This window comes from Panthera leo, chromosome E3 (assembly GCF_018350215.1).
Source record: "Panthera leo isolate Ple1 chromosome E3, P.leo_Ple1_pat1.1, whole genome shotgun sequence".
Classification (NCBI taxonomy): Eukaryota; Metazoa; Chordata; class Mammalia; order Carnivora; family Felidae; genus Panthera; species Panthera leo.
Window position 1 is genome coordinate 40,300,931 of NC_056694.1, and position 11,203 is coordinate 40,312,133.

Below are 11,203 nucleotides of genomic sequence, written 5' to 3' on the forward strand. Positions count from 1 at the left end.
ATACAATTCAAAAGTACAACGAGATAACACATCACATCCGTCAGAATGACTAAAATCAATGAAGGATGAAACAGCAGGTGTTGCCAAGGATGTGAGGAAAGAGAAACCCTCTTGCACTGTGGGTAGGAATGCAAACTGGTGCAGCCACACTGGAAAACATCACGGAGATTCATAAAAAAAAAAAAATGGAAATGGAACTACCTTACGATCCAGCAATTTCACCACGAGGTATTTACACAAAGAATACAAAAATAATCTTTCAAAGGGATACATGCACCCTGATGTTTACAGCAGCATTTTGTACAACAGCCAAATTACGGAAACTTCCCGAGCATCCATCAACTGATGAATAGGTTGAGATGTAGTATATGGAATGTAATATTATTTAGCCGTAAAAACAGGAAAGCTTGTCATTTGCCACGAGGAGGAGGAGCGACAGAATGTTATGCTGGGTGAAAAAAGCCTGTCAGAGAAAGACAAATACCAGGTGATTTCACTAACACATGGAAATAAAACAAAACAAGGGGGGGGGGGGGGTAAAGGACACAGTGACAAAGAAACAGACTCTTCACTGGGAAACAAACTGAGGGCTTCCACAGCGAGGTGGGGAATGGGTGAAACAGCTGCTGGGGATTAAGAATGCACCTGGGATGAGCACCAGGTGACGTGTGCAAGGGTTACTCTATATTGCACACCTGAAACTATTCCACTGGGTCTTCACTCACTGGAATTTAAATTAAAAGTTAACCTAAGGTTAATGACAGGTACCTACCAGGTTTTCTGTAGTTTTCAATCACTTCACTAGGTTGGAAAAATAACCACGAAATTTTTAAAAAAGCATGTATGATGTGGGGGACAGTTGTGCCCTTACCTCCGTCTCTGGTTCCAGCAGGATGCAGAAACTGGGTCCCAGCTCATTCTTCTAGAAGGTCCTGAGACGAGCATTTCATGTGTTCACGTCCTAACGGAATGCAGCTCCCGTGCTTCTCAACTTCTGTCAGGGTTTCTTCCCGGAAACGAGCCTGAATCTGGAACAAACCATCGACTGCATCGATGAGGTGATGTCGTGGGACCCCGCAATCCACGAGTCCTTCAGTAAAATATGTCTTGTTCAAATACTGTCCGGGAAGGGGAGGAATGAAACACGGGAACAGCCCAGAAAATGCAAGGGCCTGTGCTGCCCAGCAACCAGCTTGCCCAGGGAAGCCACCCAGCGCCCCCTCCTCAGCACTCAGTACAACAAGGCAGATACTCTGTGGGACTCAGGAGATGCCAAGTTGCTGCAAAGCTCCCAAGGTCTCCCCAGGGGTGGGTGGCAGAACGCGCTGGAAAGGCAGCTCTGCTCTCTGTCCTGAGGCAGCCACAAGAGGCCCTGAGTCCTCTGGGAGCAACAGCGACCCTTCCTGCTCTAAGGTGTCCTGGGTCAGAAAAGCCGACGGTGCGCCCTCTGCTGGCCATCACTGCCCAGGCAGAGGAGCCCGCCCCTCCGGGTCTGTGGTGCTCGAGCTCTCTCTGCTGGCCACCATGGGAATTCCTGCAATGTTGAAGGCCCTGGGGGCTCAGCTGAGGGACCGAAGGTACTCTGGGCAACCCAGCCTGTTCTCCACATTGGGAAGGGTCTTAGTGACAGGGCCTGGGACACAAAGAAATCTTTTCCTTCTCCTTTCTTGTGAGTGAAGAATGAAACCGAATTTATTAACGTAATGACATCATTTGTAATGCTATAAGCAATGTTTCCAGAAAAATAGACCACCAAATTACACATGCTGAACAAGAGGTAATGGTGTTGACCACCTAAGTGTTTAGGTTAGATAAAGAATGGACACCTTTGAGAGAGAGATACCGGCTTCCAGCTATGGAATGAATGAGCCTAGGGATACAAGGGACAGCCAATGGAAGAGAGTCCATCCTGTAATAATACTACTGCATGCTTTCACAGGATAGCTACACTTGTGCTTAAGTACAACATAATTTATAGACATATGGAAGGACTACAATGTATGCCTAAAACGAATACAACAAATGTGTGAAGAATATTTCAATTAAAAGTCGACATCCTTTATGCTATCTTTAATTTCTCTTTCTTTGCCAATAAGCTATCATTCCTGGGGCGCTTGGGTGGCTTACTTGGTTAAGCGTTCGCCTTCCACTCAGGTCATGATCTTGCAGCCCATCAGTTTGAGCCCCGCATCAGGCTCTGTCCTGACAGCTGAGAGCCTGGAGCCTGCCTCAGATTCAGTATCTCCCACTCTCTCCCCCATACCCCAGCTCGGGCTCTCTCACAAAAGAAAAAAGAAAGATTAAAAATTAAAAGTCATTCGTAATTTAGAATCTGTGAAATTCCATCTATACCAGATTCTCTAACATGACCATCTTGATGTTTAGAGCTTATCTGAAAAGTCACTAATAATATCTGATGACACATATGTGACAAGGTCAGCATGCAACTTACAGGGAGCTACACATCTGTTGTGAATTTACGACATGCATTCGTGGCTTATATTTCCAATGACATGTGCTTTAGGGATACAGATGGATGAAATAATGTCCATCAGTCATGTAGGTCAATTTTCTATAGGACCATCATGCCTTCAATTAGGAATTGCCATCTCTTCAAAATGAAAAGAAAGCTGGGAAAAGGAATTGTCTTTGAAGGATGTAAGAGAAGACTATGGTGTTTTAAAGGGTTCACTTACCTTCTAGAATCCTCAGATTGGTTGTGGACAGGAGGATAGCAACCCACGATTTGGATGCACACCGCTCGTTCCAGAGGGAGAATATGGACATTCTTGTCAAACACTTTTTATCAATATCAGCAGTTCAACTCTGCCAGGTCCAGACTACCAGACCTGGGGGCAACACGATGCCTCATGCCTGGGTTCAGAACATGAGGAACGCCAGCTGGTGGCGGGAGGGGGGAAATCCCACAGGGCCTGGGGCAGTGAGGCAGATGACCCCGGGACGCCTCCCCACAGGGCGGGCTCTGGAGCTTACCTGCCAAAGAGCAGCACACTCTCCCTGAAGACATCCTTCTCCATGACAGAACATAACGCTGAGCCCCGCAATTCCAGGAGAAGTGACAGATGCCCATCTTTTCAATTGCAATGGCCTCTGCAGAGCTTGGCCCCAAGGATGTTGGAGTCTTCGAGTCATGAAACTATGATGCCCATGATACCAGCTCTTCCTGCCCCAACACTCAGAGCCACTTCACACATCCCCTCTCCCCTGGCCCATCTCGCCCCATCCACATACCTGGACCAGGTCTCCACTTTTCACCTTGTACTTCCTCTTTGTCTCTGTTTCTCTCTAACTACACCTCTCTGTGTTTCTTCCTTTCACTCTCTCGGTCTTGCCCCAATCCCCTATCACTCATCCAGTTTCTCTCTCCTTACCTGTCTCTTTGTCCACCTCTCCCCAGGCTTCAGGCTATCTGCTCTGTGCATGCAGCCCTGTCCAGGAGCACAGGGCACTCCTGTCTCTCTCTCGCTCGTCATGTTTTGTCCCAGGCCCTGATCACAATGGGGGAGAATCCCCCATACAGCAGCTGCTCATATTGACATTTGCTAAAGCAAGGCTGGCAGCATGTGGACAGCCAGACGTTTACCTTTGGTGGCCCAGCCAGGACCCCAAAGCTGCTGGAGGGCTAGCTGCTTCCCTAAGCTGGAAGGAAAAAGGGGCTCACAGGGTTCAGGGTCCCTGATGTAGATTGGATTCACTGATGTAGAAGGAGCCGTATGCTTACACCCAACTCTCCTGGGTGGTGTTGAAGGAACCTATGTCAGACCATGGACCTCTGCCCTCCCCATGCCTCAATACGGCATCAAGGGGAGCTTTAGGGGACACCGTGTGACTCACCACAAAAATTGCATCTTTTGCCCCCTTGGAGGCCACCTGGATGGGTGCTATTGGTGGCAGCTGGGAAGGTGGGCTGTGAAGCCGGGTTTGTCCACTCAGGATGGGGCGGAGTCCAGGGGATGGGGACCCTGTGCCACGTGCAGGGGTCCGTCTGTGGCCCTGACAGCCGGGCCAACGCTTGGGAAGAGACGTGACTGCACTGGCCGGAAGCGGGGCAGGGTGGGTGGACAGCGCTCCGGGCCGGACCTGCCATGGGCTCTGCGGCCTCTGGTGCTCAGACGTGTCGTGAGAAGCGCATTCAGCCAGGGGTGGGCGGCCAGGGTGGGAGTCTGGCCTCCTGGGTGTGTGATGGGGAACCAGCTCCCCACCCCCCTGAACACACTCTGCTGATGCTCGGAGGCCTTCTCAGAGGAGCGAAGGTCTCCCTGCTTCTGGAAGCGCCCGAGTAGGAACGGTGGCCGGGGCGGGGGCGTCCTGGGCCCTGGGAGTCCGCCCGCCCTTGGGGGAGAATGTCTGCCCGCTGCGTCGCCACATGCCTGAGTCCTGGGGACCCGTGCTCCGAGCTGGGGGTGAGGAGGGGGGCCTCCCCGGCCTCCGGGGGTGTAGGAGCCTGCCTTGGGGCGTGCGGGGATCTTCCTCTGCTGGAGACACTGGCGGGGGCCAGTCCGCGTGGCTGAGGGCGGCCGAGTCTCAGGTGGGGCGTGGGCCGGGGACGGCGTATCCAGGTGGCAGCTGCCCCCGGCCTCAGCCTGACACCCGGCTGCCTTTCGTCCCCATCCTCCACCCCCCCCCCAAATGGAGCACTGCCCAAGCCGCCCGCCCACTTCCTGTGGCCAAAACATAAAGGACCTCGGGGGCCCCCGGAGCAGAGACCCGTGGAGCCTGGCAAGGTAGGGGCGCTGTCCCCTCTCACACAGCTGCAGAGGCCCCTGGCCCCCCCCGGCCCTGAGCTGTCCCTCCGTGCCCTCTCTCTTCGCAGATGCTGTGGCTGTTGCTTCTGACACCCTTCTTCTCGGGGACCTGCGTCATGGGGAGCCCAGGTGAGTCCTGACCCCACGGGAGTCCTCCCTTCCCAGAGGCTCCTGTAACCTTGTCTCCAGTTCCAGTCACTTGGGGGCCTTGGAGCTGCCTTTCTGTGCCCTCGGGGGAGGCCTAGGTGGGGACAGGGCTCGGCCCCGGGCCCCGAGGCCTGGCCTCCCTCCCCCCTCATGTTGCTTCCCAGCCTCCCTCCCAGGAAATGAGCTGGTGGGCATCGTCGGGGGCCTCAGTGCCCCCCAGGGGAAGTGGCCGTGGCAGGTCAGCCTGAAAGTCTACAATTATAACTGGGCCTCCTGGGTGCACATCTGCGGGGGCTCCCTCATCCACCCCAAGTGGGTGCTGACCGCTGCCCACTGCATCGACCGGTGAGTCCTGCTCGCTGCCATCTAGCTCTGGGTGAATCAGGAGGTGTGGGAATCCGGACTCCAGGCGGGGCGGAGGGGGCCGCCCTCGAAGGACCCGCCTCCATGGCTTCTTTGCGACCCCAGGAAGGACGCCGACCCGGCAGCCTACCGCATCCATGCCGGGGACGTGTACCTCTACGGCGGGAGGACGCTGCTGAATGTGACCCAAGTCATCGTCCACCCTGACTACATCAACGCCCACCTGGGTGCGGACGTGGCCCTGCTCCAGCTGTCACACTCTGTGAAATACACGGCTAACGTCAGGCCTGTCAAGCTCCCGTCGGCCCTGCTTGAAGTCACCCCAGAGGACGAGTGCTGGGTGACCGGCTGGGGCACCGTCATGGTGCACCGTGTGTACGGGGTGGGGTTGGGAGGGGTTCGGGGCCCCGCGAGGCATTTCCCGACCTTGCCACACGGAGAAGTCCTGGCGGGTGGGCGTCTGTAGGTTCTGGAAAGGAATCGCCTTCCGACACCATCCCCCACCCACCCCGTGTGCGCCCCAATCGGGAGATCCGACCCCAGAGGCTGGAGGGTCCCTGAAGCACAACTGAGCTCGGGACCCAACACTGTGACGAGGAAATTCATATTCTTAGATTTTTCCAACTTATATGAAGATATTGGGGGGGCGGGCAGAAACCCTCCCCATTCCCCCCGCATTTTCTTTCCGGTCTTTCCAACTAAAGGCAGAATCCACCTTCCGGGTCTTAGGGATTTAGAGGGAGATGTGAACCCTGCACCCTGGGGTCCCCACGGGAGCGATCCGGGCGGGAACGCAGGCTCGCGGCCGACAGCGGGGGCCACGCTCCAGCCTCCGGTCACGTCTCTCCCCCAGAGTTGCTGCCTCCGCCCTACCGTCTGCAGCAGGTGGCGGTGAGCGTGGTGGAGAACGCCGTCTGTGACCAGCAGTACCACAACGCGACCAGCCACCGCTTGGCGGGCAGGAAGATCATCCAGGACGACATGCTGTGTGCGGGGACCGAGGGCCGGGACTCCTGCCAGGTGAGTCCCAGCCCATCCCGGCCCCCACCCCGCGCTGGAGGCCAGCCGGGGCTCAGTGCTCTCTCTCCTTCCTCAGGGCGACTCCGGAGGCCCTCTGGTCTGCAACACGACGGGTGCTTGGCACTTGGTGGGAGTGGTCAGCTGGGGCGACAGCTGTGCCGTGAGAAACCGTCCCGGGGTCTATGCTCGCGTCCAGACGTACGTGCCCTGGATCACGCAGCAAATCGGGAGGGGCCTCTGACCAGGGCCTGCTGGCCGTCTGCCCGGCTGGTCCCGGAGGAGAGATGCCTTCCTCCCCCCAGAGCCTGCTGCTTTAGCCTCTGCGCCCCCGTCCCTGGCCTGGGCTCCGCCTTCCTTCTGGCCTCCTCAGTGTCCGGGACTTCCCTGACTGCTGGGGGAAGGAGTACGAAGATGCCAGGGGGCGGGCGGGAAGTCCCTGGGCCCCAGGGTGCCTCGCTGTGCTGTCTGTCAAATTAAAGAGCTTGAGGAATGACCAGAGTGCGGTCAGTCTCTGTGGAGTGGGCTCTCCGTGGGAGCGTGTCGGCCAGCCCCGAGGTACAGGGGGCCGCGCTGGGGCTGGTGTCCTACCAGGCTTGGCAAGGGAGAGTGAGGATCTCAGGGTTGGCTCCACTCTGCGGCCACAGCCGCCAGCTCTGTCCTGCACCGGAGGCCACCACGTGGTTCCAACCTTGCATCCATTCCTCCTTCCATGCTCCATCTTTCCAACCATCCATCTGTCCATCCTACTTCTCTCGTAAGGCAAGGTCTCTTCTGGGAATTAACCAGTTGCCACGCAAAAGTGACCTGGATATGATGCCAATTTGTCCTCCCCTTTAGGGACGTGCTTGCCCATCTGGGTACCTTCAGGTGAGGGTCTTCGCTGGCTCCCCAGGGGGAGTTGGGTATGAGCTCCAGGTTGGGAGCTCCTGGTTGGGTATGAGCTCCAGGTGCTGGGCAGCACCCAGAGAGAAATGCCCCGTAGGCAGCCGGGTGAGGGGCTGGAGACCACGGTGCCCCAGGGCCATGATGTGTGTGCGCTGCAGGGTTAGGAGCTGCCCTGAGCCCATGTGCCGGGCCAGGGTGGGGCAGGGAGGGCCCATTCACCTGTTGTGCAGGTGGGAAGAGGGAGGTGGGAGGAGGGAGGAGCTGAGGGGCAGGCTCCGTGGCAGGCCCCACCTGCTCCTTCTGGGCACTTGCAGCTATGGCTGTCCCCACCATTTGTGCCCCGTGGATCCTGCCCCGTGGACTAAGTGGCCGGCTCTGGGCCACACAGGCCACAGCAGGACCAGAGCGGCCCCGGGTGGCCTGTCTGTAAACCCACGTTTGTTTTACTCGTCACCTGGACAGGGGTCGGGATGGGTGTCCCCCACCTCCAGGAAGCCCTCCCTGGTTCCCGGGGGGCACACTGACTCGTCTCCTCTGTCCTCCAGGAGTCGGGTCTTCGGGGCCGCCCCGGAGGGTCCCAGCTCGAGGCCCAGAGTGAGCCAGGAGACAGGCCCTCGTGACAGGCGTCTGTGCCTGCCCACGCTGCCCACGTCCCTACCCCCGTGCCCGCTCGGGGTCCCGTGGTCTTCACCGCAGATCAGATGGGCACAGCCCCCAGCTGCCCAGCTCAGAGCAGGCGCTTCCTAACTGTCCGCCGTGTGGCCAGGGCCTGATGACAGAGCTGATTAGGGGCTCTGGGAGGGGGCTGGACTTGTCTGCACCCGGCCCCGGCTTGAGACAGAAACTCGGAGGGTCATCTGTGCCCCCCCCAATGTCTCTGGACACGGTGCCGTTTCTGCCCCCTATTTGACAGGAGAGCAAACTGAGGCACAGGGAGGGGGGTCCTGTCCCTAGGTGCCTTCCTTCTCTGGCCCAGGGATGCCCTCCCAGCCTGCTGGGGCCTCTGGTTGCCCAGGGGACATGGGTCACGTGGGCCCACGTGGTGGCCTCCGCAGGTGGAACCCTCCTCCTTGCCCCCACGCCCACAGTAGCCGCTGACTCATCTCTGGCTGCCCTCGGCCCTGACCTTTCCTCCTCTCGGCTGTGTGGGTTTGGTTTCCAGGCACACGAGAACCCCCACCCCTCGCCGCCCGAAGTGCGATTCATCTCTGATCTGCAGCTCTGGGCGTGAAGGAGCCTAGTCCCATCTTTCCACCCTCACCCTGTCCCCTCAGAGCCTTTCCTTGTCTTTCCTTGCGAGACGCGCCTCCCTCCACACCTCATCCGGCCCGAGGCCTACTCAGGCCTCAGAAAGTTCTAGAACTCATCACCCCAACAACGGACAGTGACAGCTCCTGGGTGGGATGAGGGAAGGTGGAAGGAGGACGGATTTCGTGGTTGTTTCTTTTTTTTACCTTGACACGTCCATATCCGCCAAGAGTTTCCAGGGGGTGCGTACTACACTTGTCATGAAAATAACTTCCAGGTTAAGAAGAAGGTGTGGCCTCCCTGCCCCCCTGTGCCGAGGTCTCACGTCACATGGCAGCCAAGGGGGTCTGATGGGCAGAACCGGGGCCCAGTCTCCCGATGCCCCTCTGGCCCCTACCCTCGCTGGGCCCCTTCCCTGAGGGCTCGACACTCACCAGGGGAAGGTCCCGCCTCGGTTCTTCCACAGCCCCCCTCGATGTGAGGTCAGTTCTAGAAGGAGTAGAGCGCACGTGTGTGAACAACTGAGAAATCTTCAGTCTACACGCACAAACACCTCCGGCTGCAAAAATGTTATGCCCAGAATTCATGATCCCCAAAGACCACCAGGGAGCCGAGTCTGATGCAAAAGCAAAGAGCCTGTATTCGAGCTAGCTCGAGCTCAATCCCCTACCTGCACCAACGCAGCGGTGAGATACCAGGGAGAGAGAGCGAGTTTCAAAAGGACAAAGATTTTACTGGGGCCTAGGGGCCGTTGGTGAGGTAATGGCTGTGGCCTCAGCCGATTGGCTGGGGAAGGGTCCCAGTCCTGTGAGGCAGGTGAGCTGGAGGTTACTCAAGGGGAGGAGGCGTGGTCAAGGTGAAGGACACAGAACAAGATGGAGTTGCCTGGCATAGGCCCTTTCATTCCTCCCTTGTCATGTAGCTTTCGGACCCAATCATGGGACCGGCTGCATTTATGGTGACAAGGGCAACAGAGTTTGGAGGTTTACGCAAAGTTCTGGGAACCAAGTGTCCCTGGGGTGGCTCTGGGAGGTCTGATTAAGTATTGTCCCCGAGCCGGTGTCTATGATCTGCCAGGTGATGTTTTGGGGGCGTGGGGACTCCCGGCAGCATGAGCAATGACATGCAGAGTTAATAGAGTTACGAATATTCGGTGGGTGAGCTTTAGCGGGTCGTGGTGGTCCTGACTGATGGCTCATCGCGTGACAAAGTCCTTCCAGATCGAGGAGGGGTCCACTGGCCAAACGTGGGTGTGATGGACCCAGGTCACGATGCCGTCTACTTTGAGAGCGGTGGGGGTTGTCAGCACCACGATGTAGGGTCCTTTCCAGAGCGGCTCGAGGTCTCTCGGTGGTGCCTCTTAATGTAGACCCAGTCTCCTGGCCTGTACTGATGAGGTGTCGGGGTCGGGCCAGCTTCGTAGATGGCACGGAGGCGCGGCCAAATGTCCTCGTGCGCCCTTTGGAGACCTCTCAAGGAAAGAAAAAGTTCTTGATCTTTAAACTAAAGGTTGGGAATAATAGGGGGTGGCCTGCTAAACATGATCTCGTAGGGAGTAAAACCCAGTGTAAGGAGTGTTCCTAACCCGGTAAAGGGCGTACGGTAGGAGAGTCACCCAGTCCCCGCCAGTCTCCATGGTTAATTTGGTAAGGGTCTCTTTTAGCGTTCGATTCATTCTTTCTACCTGTCCTGAGCTCTGGGCCTATAAGCACAATGTCATTTCCAGTTTGCCCCCACCGCCTTGCCTACTGCCTGTGTTACCTGCGAGATAAAAGCTGGTCCACTGTCTGATCCTACCATGGCAGGAAAACCAGACCCGGGTAAGATGTCTTCTAGTCGCTTCTTAGCCACCGTCTGAGCCGTTTCATGCTTGGTTGGGTATGCCTCCACCCAGCCAGAGAAGGTGTCCGTAAATACGAAAAGATATTTATAACCGTAATTTCCTGGTTTGACTTCAGTGAAGTCGAACTCCCATTGGGCTCCTGGTCTGGTGCCTCTGAGCCTGGTTCCTTTTTTATTTGATGTGGCCCTCGCGTTGGTGAGTTGGCAGGTCTTGCAGGCAGATACAACTTGCTCTATTCTGGTGTCCTGTCGGTGAATCTTGATTCCGGCATGTCGGATTAAGTCTTTTAATTTTCGGGTCCCCATGTGAGTAGACCGATGCATGTGCTCTAATATTGAGACTCCGAGCCGGTCTGGCAGCACGAGCTCCTTGTTAGGTGTATACCACCGTCCCTTTATCTCCTGGGCCATGGGGGGTTTCTTGATCCGCTGTAACTCCTCCTGGGAGTATTTGGGCAGGTCTGGTAAAACTGGGTCTCCCCAGTCTGATAGTTGTCGAGCCGTTGTCCAGCTCCCGTTAGCACCTCGGTGAGGGCGACGAGCTCTGCTCGCTGGGCTGACGTTCTGGAGGGTAGAGCCTCCGCCCATACGGTGTCCGTTTCGGTGACCACAGCTGCACCCGCATACCTGTGTCCGTCTCGCACAAAGCTGCTGCCATCAGTGAACCAAGTAGCCTCGGCTTCGGGGAGGGGCCGGTCGGTCAGGTCCGTCCGGAATCCATGTACTCGTTCCAGGATTCCCGCACAGTCATGTAGTGGAGCACCTAGGTCAGGGTCGGGCAGCAGGGTTGCAGGATTGAGGGCTGCACTGGGGTGGAACCGCACACGTGGAGGGTTGAGTAGGAGGCTCTGGTAATGAGTCACACGTGTGTTGCTCATCCATCTATCAGGAGGCTGTTTCAGGACCCCTTCAATGGCGTGTGGGGTCGTGAT

At 57.0% G+C, this 11,203-nt stretch overlaps 1 protein-coding gene across 1 annotated transcript; it reads left to right on the forward strand.

Annotated features, from left to right (window-relative positions):
* Window positions 1-1,524: 1,524 nt before the first annotated feature.
* LOC122209477 (serine protease 29-like) lies at window positions 1,525-6,809 on the forward strand. The gene is made up of 7 exons (XM_042921345.1): window positions 1,525-1,577; window positions 4,550-4,745; window positions 4,835-4,895; window positions 5,078-5,258; window positions 5,382-5,647; window positions 6,130-6,296; window positions 6,373-6,809. The coding sequence occupies exons 1-7, from the start codon at window positions 1,525-1,527 to the stop codon at window positions 6,535-6,537; spliced, it is 1,089 nt and encodes a 362-aa protein (XP_042777279.1). The 3' UTR covers window positions 6,538-6,809.
* Window positions 6,810-11,203: the final 4,394 nt, after the last annotated feature.

What these genes read in the sequence shown, in the direction of transcription:
- LOC122209477 (XM_042921345.1), top strand. Translation starts at nt 1,525, where the DNA reads ATGGGAATTCCTGCAATGTTGAAGGCCCTGGGGGCTCAGCTGAGGGAC. An exon ending in GCTCAGCTGAGGGACCGAAG is followed by an intron (nt 1,578 to 4,549) that starts GTACTCTGGGCA and finishes GCCGAGTCTCAG; the next exon opens with GTGGGGCGTGGGCCGGGGAC. An exon ending in CTGCGTCATGGGGAGCCCAG is followed by an intron (nt 4,896 to 5,077) that starts GTGAGTCCTGAC and finishes GTTGCTTCCCAG; the next exon opens with CCTCCCTCCCAGGAAATGAG.